Source organism: Python bivittatus, unplaced genomic scaffold, assembly GCF_059951505.1.
Source record: "Python bivittatus isolate LINGU-HERP-01145 unplaced genomic scaffold, Pbiv_v1 ctg000850_np1212, whole genome shotgun sequence".
Lineage (NCBI taxonomy): Eukaryota > Metazoa > Chordata > Lepidosauria > Squamata > Pythonidae > Python > Python bivittatus.
Genome location: NW_028277112.1, coordinates 43,793,946 through 43,819,427, shown reverse-complemented (window position 1 = coordinate 43,819,427; position 25,482 = coordinate 43,793,946). Strand labels below are relative to the sequence as shown.

At 42.5% G+C, this 25,482-nt stretch overlaps 1 protein-coding gene across 4 annotated transcripts in view; it reads left to right on the top strand.

The window, feature by feature from the left end:
- LOC112542914 (uncharacterized) overlaps positions 1 to 25,411 on the top strand; it is a 28,384-nt gene extending 2,973 nt beyond the window's left edge. For 2 of the 4 annotated variants that reach the window (XM_088129859.1, XM_088129855.1), the window contains exons 2-4: positions 1,618 to 1,743; positions 17,343 to 17,427; positions 19,952 to 25,411. In XM_088129859.1, the coding sequence (XP_087985985.1) occupies positions 23,182 to 24,099 (918 nt within the window). In that variant the 5' untranslated portion in view covers positions 1,618 to 1,743; positions 17,343 to 17,427; positions 19,952 to 23,181 and the 3' untranslated portion in view covers positions 24,100 to 25,411. Of the gene's footprint in view, positions 1 to 1,617; positions 1,744 to 14,732; positions 14,972 to 17,342; positions 17,428 to 19,951 lie in introns of those variants that run through there. The other 2 variants (XM_088129857.1, XM_088129856.1) reach the window with 2 other exon arrangements.
- Positions 25,412 to 25,482: the final 71 nt, after the last annotated feature.

Below are 25,482 nucleotides of genomic sequence, written 5' to 3'. Positions count from 1 at the left end.
AGAGAGTGCAAGAGAAAGACACGCTGCCAGGGCCTCTGTGCCAGGGCTCTCTTTGCCAGTGTGCACCTGCCTTTCTGCAGGTGCCTGCTTCCCTTTCTGCAGGCACAGCAGCCTGGGCATGGCTCTGTGTCAGGGCGGGTGTAGGAGACCTGGGACTGGGCTGGCCCAGGCACCAGAGGCAGCAGGAGCCACCGACAAAGCGGGGAGGAGCAGGCGGGGGAAATGAAAAAGTGGTAGTGGTGCTGAAGGCTTTAGCATCAAGGTGCCAAAATTTCAGGAGAGATTGAGGAGTCCAAATATTAAGGAGAGGGTTGTTGAAGGTTGCAAGGCGTCAGCCACCTTCTAGTTTCGCAAAGGGGTCCTTGGGAGAGGAAGTGGAAAGGGGGGGGGGACGAGGAAGGAGAAGCTGGAGTTGGGGAATGAGGTGCTGGTGGTGCAGGGAGGAGGCCAGAGGCCAACTAAGCATGCCAGAGTCATCTGCGTCGCTGTGATGCATTTTGCAGTTATCATTCATGATGGTTTGATAAATTGCTCAAAAACTGTACACGCCCTTAAAAGTAGCCCAAAATAGCAAAAAAAAAAAAAAAAATGCAACCTGCAAAGGCCAAACATTTCCCACAACAGATCTCCAAAACTCAAGTTCAGCCCAAAATTGAGTATTTGTGCAGCAAAAAACAAGCCCAGGTTTCATGTTAAAGAGGTACATTTAATTCTTTATTTTTAGTTAAGAAAACTGTTAATGCATATAGACAGGCCTACACATGAAATAAATATTATAATTTTGTAACTTCTGGCCTATATTTGAGCCTGAATGTGCAGGGGTTTATGAGGCCTGAAAAATATTTCAAGGGTTCCTCCAGGGTGAAAAGGTTGAGAAAGGCTGTTGAAGAGATTCTCCAAGAAGAGATTAGTTCTGCAGCAGGCTTTTACAATCTTGCAGATGAGACCACCTACATCTCTGGATGGGAGATGTCACTTGGCATATGTTTTGTGGACTTAACAGATACGTTATATGGGGGGAGTCCCTTGGTTTTGTGATGCTGAAATATTTGGATGTAATCCCCACTGCCAAGACTAGTGTTGTTGAATGCACAAAATGCAAACTAAATCTGGAAAAGTTCCTCAAAGATGTGATGATTGTTCCACATTGGGAGTAAGAGGGGTTGCAGGCTACAAGAAAGAGTCAGTACCAAAGCTGTTTTTGTTCATTGCGTGAACAAACAGGCACACAGATTCAACTTGGCTTTCTATGACTTGAATGCTGTTACTGAGATAAGGAACACAGTTGGGTGGCTAATAAATTTAAATAAACAAACATCAGGGTATTTACCAAAAAAAAAACCCAAACCCTTTGAGAAAATTTTCCAGAAGTTATTCATTGTGGCTGACACCTCCACCCAGCCAAAACTTGATGCTCTTCAATCAAGAGCATAAAGCTCTTTGGTGTGGCTTACTGTGCTGCTATTGATATGCTTGACATGACCAGTAGAAGGCAAGGTAAATAACTTATTTTGTAATATACAAATTCTGCTTTCTAGTGGGATATGAAACAGGGGTCTGCAAAGCACTCCTCTAACCACCAACTTCACTCATGGTTTCACTGCTCCTTGATCACAGGCCCTGCTTAATAACGTTGACTGCTGTCCTGTATTGTGTTGATGTGCAGCCAGCAAAATGGAACTGGGAGAAGATGCCCCTCTACAGCAGCCTGAGAGTGGATGCTAGCACCAAGCTCCTAGAGAGGTACATTTGTCCATGAAACAATACCTGAATGGAAGCCTGTCATTGTTGCTTGCCCATTGCCTCTGCCTTCACCAAAGACAGGTCTTGGAGGAAGCCCTAGTGCAGGGCTAAAGGTTTATTACCAGGCATGCAACACTTTCCAATCAGTATCAGTATCTACTGGTCACTGAACTTACAATTGTGTGAGTACTGGCTCCACTCAAGAAAAGAAATGACTTCTTCAAGTGACAGTCAACTATATGCATGCATTCTAACGCAGCGTCTTCTGTTCCTGTGACCCTAGGTGCTGTGGTGCTCATGTGTGACCTAAGCACAGTGAATAGTAAAGTGAGTAAGACAGCACAGACATGAAGAGAAACTCTTCCAGGATAATATAAGACTGACAAAGATAGGAGGAGGTATCCTGCCCTGCAGGAAGGTAAAGATATAAGCAGATTCTGCCCAAGGAATGTCTTGGTTTGGGGGGAAGAGACACCGCTAAGAGGCAGGGTGGCTGTAGCAAGTAACACACCATGGCACTGCTGCATGTCTGCAAACCAATAATGCAGTTCTATGCCCTTTGTTTGCTCCATCTTAATACTAGGTGCAATGAAGCACATCCACCAACACCAACACAGCTTGGCATGGGCTGTTGTCCTGCAGTGAGTTCACAAAGCCTACTACCACCTCTCTATGCAGTGCATACCCTCTGCATGAGGCAGAGGCTACTAGGAGGCTACAGGAACAAGGCTAGGATGGTCAGCTATCTGGAATAGATCCTGGATGCCTGACACTGTTCACAAAGAAGAGCTGTGATGCTGGGGGAGCAAGCAAGACGCACAGAGGAGGACTTTGTCCTGACTGTGATGGTGCCTCAAGGTCTAGGGGCTCAGTTGACACCCAGTTTGCCCTGCCCAGGCACAGGGCTGCATTGGCCCACAGGCTATAACTTTCAGTTATCAGATCTGGAATCTTTGGATCATCCAGATTGCAGGAGCCAGAATTAGATTTGCCACTTAGAAATAACTCCAGTATTCTATTAACTCCAGATTTAAACTACTTAGCTTAATTCAAAATGCTGTTTTTAATTTTTAGAGAGGAAATTGGGAACATTAAATTAACAGGCCTAATGCAATCTACCAGACAATCCCGGCTGATGTGGTCAATAGACCTCTCTTCCTCACCAAAGTCCTTACAATCCTAGCCATTACACCTTGTTCTTCTCATTTATTCATACACACATACATACATACATACATACATACATACATATGTATGTACAGCCTATATCACCCACTCCAAAGCTAGGTAATTTACAACAGAGAACCAAGTAATCCCAACACATAACCCAAAAATGATAAAAATGGATTACCCATTCAAGCAATTTAATGTGGATGTTAAATTGGGGTGGGGGGAGGAAACAAAGCCGAGTCCTGTGTCATACCACACTGGAATAACCATTGCTCCTCTCCTACAATCCTCCCCCATAATCATGAGCTTAAATGCCTACTTGGAATGAGTGCAACCACCATTAAATGGTGCTTCAAACCTCTAACCCTCACAGGTAATCAAGAAGTTTGGCCTGGTTGATGGTATAGGATACCACCAAGGAGTCTAGCAGGGCCTGGAAAGACACATTCCCTCCATCTATGTCCGAAAAAAGATTATCAGCACAACAACCAATGCTGACTCAGTTTCATGCTCAGGTCTGAATCATGACTGAGAGAACATCTGCATCCTCTGCTGTTCTCTATAGGTGAAGCCCCACTGCCTTCTCCAAAAATTTTCCCCAAAATGGGAGACTGAAGGTCTTGTTTAATACAGCAGAGTCGGTAGATGTTGTGATTGTAAAAACTACCAGTTGGCAACAGACAAGTGATACTCATCATTTAACATAGAGAATGATCCAAAGTAGAACTTCCAACACTCTTCCCCATCTTCCATATAACAGGTTTTCAATCAATGTTAAGGTTTGGATTACCCCATAGCATTGATTCCAAGTGAGAAAAAGGATCAAAATGCAATTTTCCAGCAACAGTTTGCTACAATATTCAAACTGATGTAATAGTGATGGGAGTTATATCAAATCTGTTAAAATCCAAAATAGTCTAACCAAAGGTGTCATGTGTAAATAGTCCAAAATGGCACAGGAGGAAAGTATATACTGAGTGAAGCTGTCCAAAATTTCCCATAGTGAAAAGATACTCATAATAATGTAATTCAAGCAAATTCTGACTTTAACTGACAACTGCATCTTTTTCAGTTTTCTTCAAAATTGAAAAATCACATAAAATTGTTGAACAAAATGCCAAGCTTTTTCAAAATGTTTCCATAATATATATATTATGGATTTTATATATATAATATATATATGAATTTCATATATAATATATATATACTGTATATATATATGAATTCCACACAAAATACAAAGTATCATGAGAATTACATTCATTTTGAGAGCGTTTACCCTGCCTCAAAAATGTAAGACTTAAAAACTCCCTTCTATCAATATCCAAGGAAACCTCTTTTTTTTATATATATGTATGTATGTATGTATGTATGTCATATTGAAGGTAATTATTTGAGAAATGTCACATGGACTAAAGAATGCCTAAATAGTTAATTAATTTGGTACTTATGAAAATGATAATTACTTGTTGATAAATAAATGGTTTCCTATTGGTATCAATTCCAACTTCAGCCAATTAACAGAGTATCCCACAATTTGCCCAAATATATTAGAGCCAATGCCAAAATACATCAGATGCCCAAGTGCATTACAGCCAGAACTGAAATATGAAGTGCAGAAATAAACGATGAATATCAGTATATACCACTAATTTAAATACCAATGAACTGTGCAAAAAACTCTGGATACTGTATTATTTCACTTTGACCACTTAATTGTTTCTCGTTAACCAGAAACCCAGTATCTGGATTTATTACTGGGGTTGTGTGTAATATTTTTCCAACGTCACATCTAGAATGATCTGAGAAATACTGCTTTTGTTTTCTGTTCTGCCTTTGCTAAGAAGAGAGATTATTCTTCAGCCTATTCCTCAGTTCCTTGGTCTTTGCTGTGGTCAGTTCGCCATACCTCCCCCAGAAATCTCAATTATTTAATATCGTAACTGAAATCCATAGCTACATTTTTATGACACTGCAAAATTTTAAAAAATGGTATCAGAAGTATTAAAATATTTTGAAGCCAAGCCTACATTTAACCTTTGGACGATGTACCAGGAATCACACTTCAAAAAGTAGATTGGTTATGAAAAACTGGCCTAGGGCCTCAGATTGGAACATACAAAACAAGAGTTCGCTATTATTAATCATGAATTTTCCAGCTGTTAACCAATCCACTGTGAAATATATTCATTGCAAAATAAAAGGTACTTTTGGGGTAACTGAAATGAATCCATTCTAAATATACTGAATAAATTCCATGATTGGATTGTACGTTTTATTATGTAGACAGTAGGTGGCAGACTTTGCTTTTTATTTGTAACATATTATTCTTCCCACTTTTTTGAAAATATAATGCTCTTGGCAGTAGGAAATCTGGCTGTGCAACTAATTTGTTTTTGAGACAGAAAGCTCTGATGAGGATCAGAGAGGAAAGACATAGACAAATGTCAAGTTGATTTTTTTATACATATAAATGCATCCATCCACACTGCAACATTATTTAAAACTAGCCTTATGAATATCATTCAGCTTGAAGCCGGAAATAAAGTTAGTTGGTCCTATGGCAGAATGCTCACTCCAAAGATGATATCCGTTTAGGAAGGACCAAAGCATCTATCTCTTGCAACAGTTTGTCAGAAAACAGGTTATAGAAGTGATTGTGTTGAGAATCAATTTAAAATTCATTCATCTCCTTCCTCTGTGATAAAGGAATGGTGTTGTAGGGAAAGCCTGTGACTCTGCTCCTAGTAACTGAAAGAGACCTGGCTTGTACTTAATCTACTGCCTAACTCTGTGTGTGTGCGCGCGCGTGCATGTGTGATTCCCTGGAGGCAGGGAGGAAGGAGCAAGATGTTACTACTAACTAGTAGTTGAAGGAGGAAGGCCTGTGTCCATCTGCTGTCTGGCCAAGCCCTTCTCTACCGTATAATCCTGGGGTTTTACTGGAGACTTTGCTCCTAGGAAATGCCAACTCCTGCCTCCCCTCCCTGCTCTCTAGGCCTTGCTTGTTGGAGGAAGTGAGGGCCACATGGCAGAATATTGTTTAGTGCTTATTTACTAGAGTGTACTAATAAAGAGTGTGCGGTTAAGTTTCAAGAGGATATGGGTTGTGCAGCGGGTGTCTGACAGTAGATGGAAAGTTGTTGTACTTTGACAAGGGGAAGAAGACTGGTTTTGAGATACCCAGAAACCATTTAATGACCTTGTTATGAGACCACCTGCAACCCTAGTGTAATCTGAAGCTAATTATCATAGCAAAATGTACGCCCCTACAGTAGAAATCTTAGAAAACATAGAGCATGTTAAGCTTATTATGGGATGTTAGTAGGTAACATGGAATCAAGTGCATCTACACAACAAAGTAACCAATCATGATTTTCCATACCTACTTTCCTGTTTTTGAAAAGTATAAAGATTGATGTAAAACTTTACTCAGGGTTCCTCTCCTTGGAGAAACAGGACCCTTTTTGCTGAAGCGTTTCAGTAAAAAGAATAAAAGGATTCCCCAACTCAGTGTGTTGATGGGATCTTGCATGCTGGGTAGACAAACCTGCACTCTTTTGTGGCCAACAGAAGCTTCTAACTGACGTGGCTCTTTTTAGTACAGTTGTGTCATTTGGTGTAGGTATAGTTACTCAGCAGTTCTGACAAACTAGCCTTGCTGCATCACCCTCTGCATATCGCCAGAAAGCAACTTTAGTTTATTTTGCTCCAGGTTCTGGCCCATTCTCCTTGTCTGTTTTTCTTGTTTTTCTTTTTAATAGAAAAAGAAGGGATCTATCTGGGTGGGTGATTTGGTTGATCTTGAAGGAGAATACTATTTTTCAATAAGATCAAGGCAATTGGTGCAAAAGGACTTGCCACGGTGAATTTCTAATACTAGATATCCATCTGAATTCAATAAGTATGTATAATTCAGACGTAATTACAAGAAACACTGAGATGACTCTGGAATCATGAGTCAAGAATCATGAATTATAAAAATTCAGATAAGAACTCAGCAGCATCTCCAATTTCATCTAAAGTGGCTGATGTTTGCTTACTAACAAACTTTACAGTAAGAAATATCTGAGACATTGAAGTTGTTGGAACAGAAAATATCTGGTGTCCATGTAACACTTGATACCATCTGTTAACTGATAAAAGTGGAAGTCTAACGTGTGTCCCTCAACTGGAAGTATGAAACCCTGATAAGAAATTGGGGAATGCTGCTCAGACAACAGAGGTAAAATAACAATGTTTGGGCTATTGCTTCTGCTTAGAAGCAATTGTTAATCATAATATGAACAAGACTGGGATAGCCTGATGTCGGAACAAGTACTCTATCACTTGAGCCCTGGTTGAAGTAGATGATGCAAAGACAGACTTTCAACACCCACCCTAGCTTTGGCTAGGAGTAAGCTTGACCTTATGGAGGGTAATGGAGGACGCGGTGACGCAGTGGCTTAATGATGCTGAAAGTTGCCAGCCAGAAATGGTCAACACTTCAGCGGTTCGAGCACAGCTCTGCACAGCAGAGAGAGCTCCTGCTTTCTCCCCGGCTCCTGCCAACCCAGCAGCTCGAAAACTCACATGAGTAGATAAATGGGTTCTCTCACCCCGGTGGGAGGAAAAATGCTGGTGGCACTTGCACGGGAGACAGGGACCAGTTGCCAGTAACGCGGAAGCGCGCACGCCCGAAAAAGGCGCAAAGCAACGGAAACCCTGCTTCCTGCGCTCGCCAGCTGGGCTCTGCTCTAGGAAGGAGGCAATGGCAAACCACTTCTGAAACACCTTGCCTTGAAAACTGCAGGGACTCGTCCTGGCAGTCGCCACAGAATCAGTAACAATTGAGTGTGGATTAAAAAAAATGGAGGGTAATAGTGACAGTTTGGAAAATATTAACTGGGATGAGTGTAATACTTTTGGATTACACTCTTTCAAGATAGGGTATGCTGATGTAGAATAATATCTGTGAATGCCTGAGTTTAGTTATACACAATTGGGTAACTGGAAACAGTAAAGGCCCTTCACTGGGAAAGCAGCTTTGATGAAAGATTTGCATTGGCTTTTGGGTCTCCCAAAGAAAAAGGTGACATATTGCTAGGTAAAGTACAGTACTTTAGAGGACAGAAATAAAATGTTGAGTTAAAATTTAAGCATGTGTTAAAGAGCCTGTTGCTCTTCAGAAAGCATGAACTATTAGTTGAAATTGGCTGTTTAAAAAAAATCCTCTTGTGTCTTTCATGATGGGAACCAACTGATTGTTGGATATTATAACCAATATCAGGCAGAGAAATATAACTTCCCTACACCACCACCACCACCCCATTTAGGGAGATATTTTCAAAAGGAAAGGTAGCATGGTTCTTCATACTTGGAGATAGGACATTACCTTAAAAAATTCCCAGAGTGAGAGAAGTTCTGAGACAGGTTGATAGCTATAGAAAGTGTAGCAATCCTGATAAATGAGGCAGACTTGGCTAAGGGAGAAGGGTACATATATTTGAATAGCTCCCAGACATATTCTAGAAATCCCCAAAGCTAGTCCTAAGGAAGATCTCAGCAGAAATATAATAGATCTTATTCTGCTCAGGTTCATGAAACAGACAGGAATAATCTCTACTGGCTAAAGCCATTATCCCTTGAGAGTTCAATGATTACAGTTCTACAGTGAAACATAGGTTGGAAGAAACATGCAGGGATGAGGATTTCCTTGGAATTCTGCAAAAGAAATATATTATTGGTCTACAGATAACCTAGATCATGGAGATGAATTTTGTTCCCAAGATATAATGTATGGACTTTTTCCTGTAGCTTGGATGCAGGCAAGCGGCAAGCCACTTGGATGTGGAATACGGTACACTATGCACAAATATCAGGCTCATTGAGGGACTTTCAGCTTTGATCATGAAATAGATTAGTTATCCATGGGATGCATTCACAACATGTCACCAATTTTTTTCAGCATTCCTGACTGTGCAATTTCAGTCCATTTTTAATGAGCCAGAGGGCCTGTAAGCCCCCAGCACTGAACACTGTGATCAAGTAATATGTAACAAAAATAAGAGACTCTTGTTAAGACACTCCCTACTAGATGAAGTGAGATATATTTCATGAAAGCTTATGCTAGAGAGTAAAGAAGATGACCTTGAAGGAAATATGCAAGAACCGTTACCTAGGCAAAGAGGGCTGACACATTCTTTAAGTCCAGAGCAACAAGATAATTTTCAGAGGTGATTCAGGCAGATGCTTCTCTGATTCACTGGGATATAAAGAGGAGATAGGTACAGCACAAACAGATTTGCAAGCTTCTGTTATTACAGCCAGTCTCAATAAACGTGCAGATAGTTCTCATTTAATAACCACAATTAGGACCAGCAACTCAGTCACTAAGTGACACAGTTGCTAAAGTGGAAAATGATATGACCTCGACTGTGCTTACAATTTTATTTCAGCTTTCCTTTTTCCCCACTACCCCACCCTTTGGAATGCTAACCCCCATGCTGGGATAATTAACAAGAAGGGATTCATGTTTGTATTTACATTCATTTGAGAGGAAGGGATTACAAGAGAGGAAGGGGGCACACAATGGGGAATACACATCAAAAGGAATGTGCTGGTGCTGGCTGTTTGCCTAGCACTAGCAACTCCCTGCCCCAAGCCACTTAGGAGCAAACAAAAGCAGAAGGTGTGAAAATGATTAAAGTCTTGTCAGTTACAGACAGCGGCTGCAAGCCAGCTAATTAAGGTCACAGAGCTGAACTTGTTACTTGCAGTTAGCACATTTGGGGGAAGTGCTGTGCTGTGGAGAAAAGCAGCTCAGGAAGAGATTACTTCTTTAGGCAAACTCTACTCTGTGAGGCCCCTTCATGGATCACTGCCTTGTCGTGGCGAAGGGGCTTGCATAACTCAGTGAAGCCATGAGCTATACCGTGCAGGGCCACCCAAGACGGACAGGTCATGACAGAGAGTTCTGACAAAATGTGGTCCACTGGAGAAGGAAATGGCAACCCACTCCAGTATCCTTGCCAAGAAAACCCCATGGACAATGTTAAAAGGCTAAAAGATATGACGCCGGAAGATGAGCCCCTCAGGTCGGAAGGTGTCCAATACGCTACTGGGGAAGAGTGGAGGGCAATTCCAAGTAGCTCCAGAAAGAGTGAAGCGGCTGGGCCAAAGCCGAAAGGACGTTCAGCTGTGGATGTATCTGGAAGCAAAAAGAAGGTCCGATGCTGTAAAGAACAATATTGTATAGGTACCTGGAATGTAAGATCTATGAACCAAGGCAAGCTGGATGTGGTCAAACATGAGATGACAAGACTGAACATCGACATCTTGGAATCAGCGAACTGAAATGGACGGGAATGGGTGAATTTAATTTGGGTGACCATTATATCTACTACTGTGGGCAAGAAACCCTTAGAAGAAATGGAGTTGCACTCATAGTCAGTAAGAGAGTCGGAAAGGCAGTAATGGGGTACAACCTCAAAAACGACAGAATGATCTCAGTGCGTATCCAAGGCAAACCATTCAATATCACAGTCATCCAAGTCTATGCCCCAACCACTGATGCTGAAGAAGCTGAGGTTGACCGCTTCTATGAAGACCTACAACATCTTCTAGAACTAGCACCAAAAAAAGATGTCCTTTTCATCATAGGGGATTGGAATGCTAAAGTAGGAAGTCAAGGAGTAATCGGAATAACAGGCAAGTTTGGCCTTGGAGTACAAAATGAAGCAGGGCAAAGGCTAATAGAGTTCTGTCAAGAGAACAAGTTAGTCATAGCAAACACTCTTTTCCAACAACACAAGAGATGACTCTACACATGGACATCACCAGATGGTCAATACCGAAACCAGATTGATTATATACTTTGCAGCCAAAGATGGAGAAGCTCTATACAGACAGCAAAAACAAGACCAGGAGCTGACTGTGGCTCAGATCATGAGCTTCTTACTGCAAAATTTAGGCTTAAATTGAAGAATGTAGGGAAAACCACTAGACCACTCAGGTATGACTTAGATCATATTCCTTGTGAGTACACAGTGAAGGTGATGAATAGATTTAGAGGTTTAGATTTGGTAGACAGAGTGCCTGAAGAACTATGGACGGAGGTCCGTAACATTGTACAGGAGGCAGCAACTAAAACCATCCCAAAGAAAAAGAAATGCAAGAAAGCAAAATGGCTGTCTGATGAGGCTTTACAAATAGCTGTGGAAAGAAGGAATGTGAAAAGCAAGGGTGAAAGGGAAAGATATAAGCAACTGAATGCAGATTTCCAGAGAATAGCAAGGAGAGATAAGAAGGCCTTCTTAAATGAACAATGCAAAGAAATCGAGGAAAACAATAGAATGGGGAAGACTAGAGATCTCTACAAGAAAATTGGAGATATGAAAGGAACGTTTAGTGCAAAGATGGGCATGATAAAGGACAAAAAAGGCAGGGACCTAACAGAAGCAGAAGAGATTAAGAAGAGGTGGCAAGAATACACAGAACAACTATACAAGAAAGATCTTAATGTCCCCGATGTCCATACTGGTGTGGTCACTGACCTTGAGCCAGACATCCTAGAGAGTGAAGTCAAGTGGGCCTTAGGAAGCATTGCTAACAACAAAGCTAGTGGAGATGACAGTATTCCAGCTGAGTTATTTAAAATACTAAAAGATTATGGTGTTAAAGTGCTGCACTCAATATGCCAGCAAGTTTGGAAAACGCAACAGTGGCCACGGGATTGGAAAAGGTCAGTTTATGTTCCAATTCCAAAGAAGGGCAATGCCAAAGAATGCTCAAACTATCGCACAATTGCACTCATTTCACATGCTAGCAAGGTTATGCTCAAAATCCTACAAGCTAGGCTTCAGCAATACATGAACCGAGAACTACCGGATGTACAAGCTGGGTTTCGAAGAGGCAGAGGAACTAGAGATCAAATCGCCAACATTCGCTGGATCATGGAGAAAGCACGAGAGTTCCAGAAAAATATCTACTTCTGCTTCATTGACTATGCAAAAGCCTTTGTGTCGATCACAACAAACTGTGGCAAATTCTTAAAGAGATGGGAGTACCAGACCACCTTACCTGTCTCCTGAGAAATCTGTATGCGGGACAAGAAGTAACAGTTAGAACCGGTCATGGAACAACCAATTGGTTCAAAATAGGGAAAGGAGTACGACAAGGCTGTATACTGTCACCCTGCTTATTTAACCTATATGCAGAGTACATCATGAGAAATGCCAGGCTGGAAGAATCACAAGCCGGAATTAAGATTGCAGGGAGAATCATCAACAACCTCAGATATGCGGACGATACCACCCTAATGGCAGAAAGTGAAGAAGAACTAAAGAGCCTCTTGATGAGGGTGAAAGAGGAGAGTGCAAAAGCTGGCTTGAAACTCAACATTAAAAAAACTAAGATCATGGCATCTGGGCCCATCAATTCCTGGCAAATAGAAGGGGTAGAAATGGAAGCAGTAACAGACTTCATTTATTTGGGCTCCAAGATCACCGCAGACAGAGACTGCAGCCATGAAATTAAAAGACGCTTGCTCCTTGGGAGGAAAGCTATGGCAAGCCTAGATAGCATATTAAAAAGCAGAGACGTCACCTTGCCGACAAAGATCCGCATAGTCAAAGCTATGGTTTTTCCAGTAGTAATGTATGGCTGTGAGAGCTGGACCATAAAGAAGGCTGAGCGCCGAAGAATTGATGCCTTTGAACTGTAGTGCTGGAGAAGACTCTTGAGAGTCCCCTGGACTGCTAGGAGGTCAAACCAGTCAATCTTAAAGGAAATCAACCCTGATTGCTCATTGGAAGGATCGATAATGAAGCTCAAGCTCAGATACTTTGGTCACCTAATGCGAAGAGAGATCTCTTTGGAGAAGACCCTGATGCTGGGAAAGATTGAAGGCAAAAGGAGAAGAGGATGGCAGAGGATGAGATGGTTAGATAGCATCACTGAAGCAATGAGCATGAAACTGAGCAAACTCAGGGAGGCAGTGAAGGACAGGAAGGCCTGGCGCAATATGGTTCATGGGGTCACGAAGAGTCGGACACGACTTAACGACTAAACAACAACAACTCTGTGAGGGGGGGAAAAGGGGAAAAAAAATTACAGTAAAACCATATAGAAAGTAAGAAAGTGTGACAAAACAGGAGCTGTGAGTCTAGGAGGATCCCCCAATTTGCAAAGACCTTAAATTGTGAGGAACCCAATATCATTATTTTAAATAAGTGGCAACAGCAAGTAGCTCTTTAAAAACCTATTAATGGTAGATAAATGCTTTTAATCTATTTTGCTTGAGTAATTTTTTAAAGAACACACACACTTCCTATAAAACTGCAGAGCTGCACATTTTCAAAGGATATCTCTGCCTTCTGCTGCACAGAGCCTGAAATGATTAAATCTGGCAACACGCCTCATTTAATTACTCAATGACTCAAGATTTAGCAAGCAAAGTCCTTGTACTTATTGCGTACTTGCCCACTGTAGATAACAAAACTGATAGCAGGTATTGTAATAGCCAATGGTTTTGATCAACTGTGCATATTCCTAGCTAGTCAAGTAAGTAGATCCTTTATTATTATTGCAGTAGTGTGGTAGGGAAGGAAACAAATTAATAAGCAAATGATTTTAGGATAAAGCGAACTAGAATACAATATGATGCTAAAAAGCTAAATTTCTAAATTACCAAAATATTAGAACACTGAACTGCTGAAATATTAGAAGACAAGGCTACTAAAATACTAAGATACTGAAGTGCTAAAACACTACCCTGTCTAGAGTATCCTCTTCTTTATCCTATCTTGTCTTCTCTTCTGCACAACACCACCTTATCCAGGAGACTGCCAAACAGAGTTTTGCCACTGCTCATATAATATTGGATCCACAATCCTCAAGTAAGTATCTGACATAAAAATCTCCAGAATTTACAGATACTGATATACTGTAAATATCTCTATAAAAAGGATAATATAAAAGATTATGTGACATAGATTCTACCATGTGAATACCACAGGGGAAATCCTTCTTGTATTTGTCTTCAGGAATCACTGAGAGTAGGATGTCAAAATATGCAAGAGTGAAGATGCTAGTATTTCAAAGGAGTGAGCTACTCTAATTTTCACTGCCTTGAGCTCTTGATTGAAAAGTGTGATATAAAGTTAACAAATAAAACCATAAATAATGTGAAAGTAAATACAATTCCTTAATATTCTATTCATGGAGATTCTGCCATGATCCATCTGATCATGTGCTCCTGTCTCTGTACAGTCTTTGCTTTTTTGTACCACATTCCTGACAGCATCAGTGGTGAAAGTTCACACTGCTTTTTTTCCTTCCCTGTTGCTTGACTCCAGGTATTCCTAGCCATATTTAATAGTAACAGGAAAATCCTACTTAATTTAATTAAACACAGAATGTTGGTATATAAACACCAATACTTTGGGGAGGCTGATTCATTCTGCCATGTATGCTTGGAAAGACCATGCAGTAGTGTGGTAGTGATGGTGGTTGCTCCTTCTTCCCCTCTCCCTCCCGCTCCCCCTCTCCTTCTTCTGATTAAAACTATTCAGACATCTGTATGTTGAACAATGATTTTTTAGGTGAAACAAATCCTATCCTTGTCAGCAGGAGAGTACAGGCTGAGGTTACAGAGAGTACAATCCAATAACTTAGCAAGGTATTGTTTACAGAAAGACAAATGCTAGCTTTACTTGAATCTACAAAGATAAATACCAACTCCCACATTTTCTCTGACATAGAATGCAAATATACAATCAGAATGCTGGCCAAAATTGTCAGAGGAGATGTCATTATATGATGCAATTCTATTACTTTATTGCCAAGCTACGTTGGTTCAGAGAGTCTCTGTTAAGTTTATGGATCTACAGGCTCATACCCACTTAAATATCTACAAAATATCTCTCAATATAGAATCTTTTATATCTTTTTCCTAGTTCCCACTACAATTTTGTTCCTGTACCAGACAGGTAATGCTGAGAGACACTTATCCAGAGCCATTCCACCAGCATTGTCTGCTGAGATTTTAACTTCTTTTCTTCTGCTCAATCCTCTAAAGGTCTGCCATAAAATAATTTGACTTTCTCAATACTTGCTGTTGTGTTTTATGTAACAACTATTTGGATTGCTATTTAAAGGTATTTGAAATGAAGAGAATATGAGCATGCAGGATAATTATTCAAATTAAAATTGTAAATGGAAATTGGTAAGAAACTAAAGCAAGTTATAGATGGAACTATGAGTTTATAGTAGCTAAGAAAAATGATGAAAATAAATAAAAACAGATATTCTATTGTCGAAGGCTTTCACAACCGGAATACGATGGCTGGTATGGGTCTTCCGGGCTGTGTGGCCATGTTCTGGAAGTTTTGTTTCCTAACGTTTCGCCAGCATCTGTGACTGGCATCTTCAGATCGTGCCAATCGGGTCTGCGAAACACAATTCCTAAACCCTGAACTTAACCATCTTAATTGGGTCCTACAAGCGAATGGCTACTCCAAGAATGAAATAAAAAGAGCCATCAAACCAAGAAAACAACATGCGACTGAAGAAGAAAAACAGCCACCCACCAACAAAGTATTTCTGCCCTACATCAAAGGGGTCATGGACCGCATGGGAAAACTGATGGAAAAACACAACTTCCAAACAATCTTCAGACCCACCAGAAAAATACAGCAAATGCTAAAATCAGCAAAAGACAAAAGGGATCTCCTCACCGCTGCAGGAGTATACTGCATACCATGCAGTTGCAGGCAAGTATACATCGGGACCACAAAACGCAGCATCCATACCAGGATAAAAGACACTGCAGACTACAGCAACCAGAAAAATCTGCAGTAGCTGAACATGCTCTCAAGCACACTGGACACAAAATCCTATTTGAAAACACAGAGATACTGGACAACACCAACAGCCACTATACCAGGCTATACCGGAAAGCCATTGAGATTCACAAACACCAGCACAGCTTCAATAAAAAAGAGGAAAGTCTAAAAATCAACAAAACCTGGCTACCAATCCTGAAAAATACAGCCTGCAAAAGGTCAACGAACTCAGCTCAACCACCAGGATGCATGAACAATTCACACAATGAACATGCTAATCACCTTCAGCAGCCACTCGTTAACAACTCAATGGAAAAAACCCTGCCTAACCCCCAGGAAGATACAGACATATTCTGACACCAAAACAACCAGCCAATCATTAACCCAACACCCCCACACACACGCACACACACCCTTCAGGCACCCTCGCTGATCTCTATAAATACCCATAAAAAGGGCCACATCACCCTGGGCACAGAGAGAACTGCTCCTGTCTGTGCTCCTGCCCTCTGAAGATGCTGGTCACAGATGCTGGCGAAACGTTAGGAAACAAAACTTCCAGAACACGGCCACATAGCCTGGAAGACCCACACCAGCCAAAAACAGATATTAACCAAAAAGTTGAGTTTAAAATGAGATTATGTAATGCCACATTGCTCCACTCTTTAGAGTTCTCTTCTTTTCTTTATATGCTAGTGTAATTCAGTTTGCATCGTAGATAAAAATCAGTATACAGAAGAATGTCATTAATACATCTGTTTTAGTAAATAATTTAGTCCCATCCTGTAATTAAATTATTTGCAGCATTTTTACCATTTTCAGAAATATAAAACTCATATTTCTAGTTAATATATGGAATAAAGCAAAGTAAAATGTACAGGTAGTCCTCACTTAGTGACCACAATTGGGACCAGCAACTCTGTCGCTAAGTGCCACAGTTGCAAAGTGGAAAATCACATGACCACATGACCATGATGGACTTATGACATCACTTCCCATTCGGTCATTAAGCAAATCACCACACTCATTAAGCAAAACATCACATGACCACAACTTGTAATTTTACTTCCATGTCCTCCATTAACTCTGCTTGTTGCAAGCTGGTTGCAAAGCACTCAAATGGCGATCAGGTGACTAAAGGACGCTGCAACAGTCATAAATGTGAGGACTGGCCACAAACCTGTTATTTATAGTGTTGTAACTTCGAACAGTTGCTAAGCGAGGCAGTCAGTAAGTAAGGACTACCAGTAGTCAGATCTAAGTTCCATTACATTACGGAGGTTAACTGGAGATTCAACTCCTTTGCCTCCTGTTGTTTTTACTGAGACTACAAGTAGAAAGAGAAGCAGCAGTAGCTGTTTCTTGTGCTTAGACCCAGGTGTATTAATTTGTCATGTAATCAAAACAATCTAAATAAAAATATACAATATATTAAAAAGGGCCTGCCTGAATTCCAGAATATTTCCATCATCAGAACAAATTCTCACCAACTAAGGCAGGGGTGCCCATGGAAGTCAAAAAGTCAAGATGGTGTTTGCAACTGTACAATCACAACTGCAGTGCATGTGAAAAAAAAATCTTCATTTTTTTTTGCCCCCTCCCCAGATACCCCAAAACTGAGGAATCAGAGCAACCAAGGTCAGAGGTCAAGCCAGGGGTGGAATAATTTTGGTATATTGGAGTGGATCAGGTATGAATGAAGATTACAGTGGAACCTTGAGTTACAAATTTAATCCGTTCCGTGACTCTGGTTGCAACTTGAATTGGTTGCAACACGAGGCAAATTTTCCCATAAGGTTCAATGTAATTACCGTTAATCCGTTCTGGCGTGGAGGACAGGGAGGTGGCTATTGCTTGGAAGGAGAATCAGGGGCGGAAAAATGGCCGCAGACCACGTGTCGGGCAGAAAAATGGCCGCAGACCACGTGTCAGGGGCAGAAAAATGGCCACGGACCACGTGTCAGGGGCAGGAAATGGCCACGGACCACATGGAACAGGCGGGAAAATGGCCATGGACCACGTGGAACGGGTGGGAAATGGCCGCGGACCACATGGCACGGGCAGAAAAATGGCCGCGGACCACGTGGAACGGGCAGAAAATGGCCATGGACCACGTGTCACGGGAGGGAAAATGGCCACGAATCCGGTTCGTAACTCGAGGTGGTTCGCAACGCGAGGTAAATTTTTGGGGCCGGAGCTGGTCGTATCTCGAAAAATTCGTAAGGAGGGGCGTTTGTAACTCGAGGTACCACTGTATTTGCTTCTGGATTGGGATCAGTGCAAGTAGAACTATACTGTAAATTATCTGAAAGAATAATGCTTCTATTAAATATATATGACATTAATGTTTAAAATGCATAATAATAGTCTTTCATGGCCATAATATTAAATTAATATTTTAAATTATTTTGGAAGCACTTCACCATAAAATTGGCATATAAATATGGTAACTAACATATATTATCATGTAATGTTCAGTATAGATAAGGATTTCAGTGGGACTGACTTCTATTCACAGCAGAACTCCATATGTCTCCTTCCCTTCCCCACCCTGCCCCACAGTTTTTCTGGTAGATTTCTATGCTTTTGCACACAAATGCTGCATCTTTGTAGCTCTCTTACACCCTGGCTGGTTTGTGGTATGTGGCTAGGTAATGTGGTCCCCCCCCCCCCGACATTACTTTGGAAACTTATTTAGTAGTTTCCAATTTAATTTAAGTTATAATTTAAAATCAAATCATTAAACATAAGAAAAAAGAAAGTGTAAACTTCTTTTTTTTTTACTTTAGGTAGTCCCATGCAGAAAAAAATTAACAGAGAAGGCAAAATACAGAGTTGTTCCAAATTATAGTGATTTAATAAAAGGATCTCCCATAGAAAAATATATTAAAAATATATAAAACAATATACAACTTACCACTTGGGCAGATCCTAAGATGATACTGATTTGCTCTTGTTAGAAAGCATTCTGTTGTGAAGAGATGCCAGTATGCATAAAGATGAGCGTGTACAGAGGACATGGATTGTCAAGAGTCAAGAAATTAACAGAGGCACAAGGAACAAGCCAATAACCTGAGTCCAGTGCTAGCCAGACCTTTACCCATGCCCAGCTAAATAACATTCTGTAAATCAGGAGTTCCTTTCTGATTCACTTTTACTTGTATTGTACTTCTCTGGGATTCTGCTATTAATCCTGGGATAGCTGGTGGTGGCATCATAGTATACTTTTTAAAGATCTGTTCTCCAACATTTCTCCACTTTTCAAAATCAGGCTGTTACTGTATTATATTCTGTTTCTCTCCTCACTAAATATATTTGAACTTTTATATGTTCATGTTTATTTTAGTAGCTGAAAGAAACACTGCATCAGAGAGGAAAGGAGCTTAGCATGGCTCTCAATTTCTTATGTTTTAACTATGCTTAAAAATATTATAAAATGATGTAGAGGATTTATCTGACCAAAAATAGTATTCTATCCTCTCGAACTCCCAAATTTATTAACATGATAGTGATTATGAATTGGATATTAAACAGAAGTACTGAAGCAGAAGTGCTATTTTTTAAAAAATGGAATTTATTTAATCCTTTATGGCACCTTAGGAAAAATAAAATGTAGACACAAAACAAAGCCATCATACTTCCTGCTGAACACAGTTATACAACTCTACTCTTCCAGAGACAATCCTGCATTCAGGAACTAGATAATTGTAGAAGCTGCACAGATTCAGTACTGCTAGCTAAGTTGCTTTTTGCTGACAAGAAAAAAGTCATACACTTTATTTGTTTGTTTGCTTCTTTGTTTGTTAATCACAATTATATAACTGCTCATCTCAATATGTTTGGGTTGGCAGTAGGTATAAGTAGGCAAGAGAGGGTGATTGGGCAGTGAGTTCACTATGTTGCCTATTGGCAAATGTATACCTGTTGTGGGACCGTGCTTGTCATATCTGACATTTTATGAGCAGCCTCTTCTCTCTGTACTCTGACTCTGCGTGTTCCCACTATTCCCTACAGGACATATGTGAAAATGCTTCCCGGCTCTAAACCAAGCAGAGATGAACACAATATACTGTAACTGCGTAATTATCTCCTTAGTAATCAAACTTCATTTGTGCTGTCCTATATAACAATTAGTCTATAACAATATAGATTAATCAGCTATTTTTTATTTTTATTTCATATAACTTACAATATTTCTGAACTACTCTCTGCAGATTTCTCCATAATATGATGACTGCATCTGAAGAAGGAAACAGCTGTCAGTCACCATGCATGCATGACCATGTTAGGTCTGCTAAAGTACCCGACACAGCTCAGCCCTCAGCTACTTAGTGCTAACTGTGGGGTCAATGCTTCTCCTTTTGGATGACCAACCATAGCCCTGTGTACTGCATCAACAAGCAGCATGACATGTCCTTGCTTTTGCAGATGTTGTGCAGTATCATACAAATAATAATAAAAATAATAATAATAGGTGGATAAAAATCTGGCTGACTATGCAACCAATCATAGTAATAATTTATTAGATTTATATGCCACCTAACTCCCAACAACTCTGGGCAATTTACAATTGTTAAAATCATTTAAAAACAACAATTCAAAAAACAGAAACAGCACAAGACAAAAGAACAACAATGGCAAAGAAGACAAACCCAGAGGGAACAAAAAGGAAGAAAGGGATGTCAACCATCCTTGCCAAAGGCCTGGGTGAAGAGCTAGGTCTTTGAGGCCCTTCAAAATACCAGTAGAGTGAGAGCCATTCGAATTTTGGGGGGAACCTCATTCCAGAGGGGGGCACTGCTACAGAGAAGGCACGTTTCCACAGTCCAGACAGATGGCATTGCTTAATTGAAAGAACACCAACCTTGCCAGATTGAATCAGCTGGGCAGATGTTATGGGAGACAGATGATTCCTCAAGTAACCAGGCCCTATGCTATCATGATGAAGATTGTGATGATGATGATGATGATGACACACATATTTTTCATCACCTTACCTTCAGTTTCCTGAAGGCTTTCTCTACCACATTCCTGCACATGGTTGTATGCTGCCTCACGTAGGTCCAGCACCCAGAGAATGACTTCATAAATCATTGACATAATGGATGTGCACTGTCCCTAGGAATAATTGGTGGTATGGAGACACCTCCATTTGTCACCATGGGATGTCACCATGGGCAAGCATCTCACTTCCATGGCATTACACCACCTTAATGTTAATGAAGCAGCCAGTGTGATCAGTTTTGCAGGAGTATGAAATATGTACTCTCCTGGTTACATACTTCTCTCTTTACTTTAAGGTGCATAGATAGGTATGTGCTGTCCCATTCTGCCAAAGCTACCCAAGATCTATGGGAAAGGAAGGCACAGAATAAATTCCTTTCAAGCTACGGGAACTCACTTCTACAATATGGTGGTAGATGATGAGAACTTATCTTGTGATGATTACCCAGGCATTGAATAACACATTCCCTATTGCCAGGCACACCTCAGTGACAATGGTTCCCACTGTAGGTCTCTCTGGGCTGAATTGATGTGCCACCACACAGTAGGAGATATGGGTTGAGGGCCACTACACTGTTATGGCCATTCCCAGATTGAGATGTCCCACATGCACAACTCATATGGAAATGGGCTAACCAGTGTTTGTCATCCCAGACAGTCATCACTGCTTTGTTCCATCATTTGGCTGATGCAGAATATATCCACCTAATCCACCTAATCCACATAATCCATGAAGGGATTCCCCCCCCCCAACTTCTATGCAGGTAGGCAAGCCACAGTACTTCACCTGGTAAACTGTAACCTCTAAGTTCTTGGAGTTCCTGGTTCTTCACTCCTGGCACTATGCAGTGATCACAGCAATGGCAGCTTTCTAGTCTGACTTCTCCTCCAGCTCTACTGCAATCACTCCCATCACATGAATGGTGGCATTCTACCACACACTGTGATGGCAATGGTAAGCACACCAGGGACTGTCCATTGTGTGTGGGTCAGGGTCCAATAAGACCATTGTCAGCACTCACAGTATGAGGGAGGAGTTGGATATGGCACAGTGTGACTCCTTGAATTTTGCAGAAGCAGCACTCACAAAATTGCTTTTGATGAGAGTCGTCATTGCATTGACATGATGTTCATGCAACTGGTAGAGTGAGTTCTCATTTGGTGGATGTTGTGTGCATTCATGGTCCTATTAGAGAATCCATAGGTGAAATCACTGCATTCCACTTTTTATCTTATGCATATTTTTGCACATCCTGTAGATGAGATTGGCAACCGTGTGCCTGATTTGGCTGCACATCAATGGGTTTTGTTCCTTTGCTTGCTAGCACAGTGTACCCAAATAAACATGAAATGTTTTTCAGGAGAGTAGAACAGAGGGAGGAGCTAATCTGCCTACACACATATACTCATAACTATTTAGCAAAGCAGCATCTGCAAGGGAGAATTTAAAAAAAGCAAGGTGGCGGAAGCAGCATTGCAATGCTAGCCTTCTCCATTTTGTATGTGCATTAACCACACAAATACAAAAGATAAACCAAAAGGAGGCAAGAGAGATTATCCATGACAAGGACAGTGCCAGGAGGATGCAGGTTGCCTGAGATTAGTGGATGGCATACATACAGGCATGTGGCATGATGGATGCATGGAGCTCTGATCCTTGTCTGAGCTTTAATGACCAGGGTTGGCTATGCATTACCCTACCAATGGTGATGAACGAGCATCTCATCATGGAGAGAACCACCAGACCAAAGAACTCCCATTTGCATTTTCTTTAGCAAGGAACACTTGACCGTTCATGGCTTTTTCAGCTTCAGGCAGTGTAAGTGCACCATGGGTGCCCCTTTCCATCCTCAGTGTGCTTGTGGTTCTTGGCTGTGGAACACTCACTGGTGAGGCTTCCTAGGTCCCCAAGGTAGCAAACACCTGCAAAGCACACTCAGGTACATCAGTTATTTGCTGGTCTTGCTTTGCATCCCTTCACATTGGATCACACAGATGTGACAAGTACCTAGTGTCCCTGGAGCACTGGGGCTGGTACATTGCAGTAAGTCCTGCATCAACTACATTGCATCCTTGTTGGTGAAGCAGAGGATCTGGGTCTGCTCCTTTGTGACAATCCTGTTGTGTGTTTCCTCTCAGAGTTCCTGTATAACCTGGTGTCCCTGAGTTTCTCCTATGCCACCCCCCTCCGCAGGGAGGCAGGACCCATGCGATTGGTCCGCCCCCGGCGCCTGATGGACCCGTTAGGGTTTCAGAGGGAGCTGGGGGATATTCCCGTGGACCTGCTGCATGGTCCAGCGGAGGCCCTGGCTGCTGCCTGGAATAGAGAAGCGGCCAGGGCCTTGGACAGGATCGCGCCTTTGCGACCTCTCTTGCCACGCCGGCCCCAACACTCCCCATGGTTTACGGAGGAGTTGAGGGTGCTGAAGAGGGTTAAGAGATGTCTAGAGCGCCGCTGGAGGAAGACACGGAATCCGACCGAACACATGTTAGAGCCGCTATTAAGGCCTACATTGTGGCGATAAGGGCGGTGAAGCGCCAATACTTCTCTGCCCTTATTGTGTCTGCAGAGTGCCGTCCGGCAGTCCTGTTTGGCATCACCGAGTCCCTCCTGGGTAAGGGGGATGTGGCGGTGCATTTGCAGGGCCGCACGGAGGAATTTGCAGAGCACCTGCAGGATAAAATCGCTCAGATTCATTCCAAGTTGGACTCTGAGTGTGGCGCAGGGTCTGGGGAGATACCGGGGGATCGTTCTTGCCCAGTTAACTGGGAACGGTTTGATCCTGTTGTTCCTGAGGAAGTGGACAGGATCCTTCAGTCTGTGAGGGCCACCACTTGTCATCTGGACCCATGCCCCTCCTGGCTGGTGAAAGCAGCTTGGGAGGTGACATGTAGTTGGATCCAGGCGATGGTTAAGGCATCCTTGCAGGAGGCAGTGTTTCCGGCACCCTTTAAAGAGGCATTGGTGCACCCCCTCCTCAAGAAGCCCTCCCTGGATCCTCCTATACTGGACAATTTTCGTCCAGTCTCCCACCTCCCCTTCTTGGGGAAGGTGGTTGAGAAAGTGGTGGCTTCGCAGCTCCAAAGGGTCTGGAGGAAACGGATTATCTGGACCCTTATCAGTCAGGTTTCAGGCCCGGCTATGGAACGGAAACGGCATTGGTCGCACTTATGGATGATCTCTGGCGGGAGCGGGATGGTGGTAGTGCGACCATCCTTGCTCTCCTTGATCTCTCAGCGGCGTTCGATACCGTCAACCACGGTATCCTATTGGGACGGCTCAGGGATATGGGGGTGGGTGGCACAGTTTTGGGCTGGTTCACCTCCTTTCTCCGGGGCCAATCCCAATCGGTGGTGATAGGGAGCGAGAGGTACCATCCTCGGCCCCTCCTTTGTGGGGTGCCTCAGGGTTCGGTTCTCTCTCCGCTCCTTTTCAACATCTATATGAAGCCACTGGGTGAGATCATCCGTCATCATGGGATGAGGTATCATCAGTATGCTGATGATACTCAACTATACATCTCCATCCCTGGTGAGGTAAGTGATGGTGTTTCCGCCCTCTCGCGGTGCCTGGAGGCTGTGAGGGTCTGGATGGGGAACAACAGGCTCCAGCTGAACCCTGGCAAGACAGAGTGGCTGTGGGTTAATGGCTCTTCTGTATCCGGGACGTTGTCATCATTGGTTCTGGATGGGGTAGCACTGCCCCAGCCAGACCCAGTGCGTAACTTGGGGGTCCTCCTGGACTCACGACTCCTGCTCGAAGAGCAGGTGGCAGCTGTGGCCAGGAGGGCTTTTGCACAGCTTCGGGTTGTGCACCAGTTATGCCCTTTCCTGGATCGGGATGCCTTGTGAACGGTCACTCATGCCCTCGTTATCTCCCAGATAGACTACTGCAACGCGCTCTACATGGGGCTACCCTTGAAGAATATCCGGAAGCTGCAGCTGGTCCAGAATGTGGCCGCGCGGGCGATTTTTGGGGCCCGAAGAAGGACCCATATAACACCTCTGCTCCGTGAGCTGCATTGGGTACCAGTTTGCTTCCAGGTCCAATTCAAGGTGTTGGTTATCACCTTTAAAGCCCTACATGGCATGGGGCCAGGCTACCTGAAGGACCGCCTCGCCCCCACGATCTCTACCCGTCCCACCCGATCTCACAGAGAGGGCATGCTTCGGATCCCCGCGGTAAAAGAACTCTGATTAGCGGGGTCCAGAAGGCGGGCCTTCTCTGCTGTGGCCCCCGCCCTTTGGAACATCTTGCCCCCAGAGGTGAGACAGGCCCCCTCACTCCAGGCCTTTCGGAGGGACTTAAAGACATGGCTCTGCCATCTGGCCTGGGGCAGGGAGGGAAGAAATCAGAATTGGGATTGGCTGGCCCCTTAGTGGTATGCTGTGGCCCCAGCGGCCTCTTGGATTTCTTAGCTTTTTTATTTTTTAATGTTTGGTTTTATAACTTTTAACTGTATTCATGTTTTTTAGTATGTTGTAAGCCACCCAGAGTCCCCCATTGTGGGGAGATGGGCGGGGACAAATTAAATAAATAAATAAATAAATAAAATAACGTTGCCATTGCTCTCATAGTCTGCCACTATTTCTCTCAGGAGCTCTTAATCATGCTCTAGTCAATGAATGAGGGACTGTATCTACCTTTGATGTGTGGGTGTTGCTTCTTTCCTGTTGGAAGGATGATGCAGAAACATACTGCAACTCTCTTGGAGGCCATTGGAAGGAAACTGGATGAATG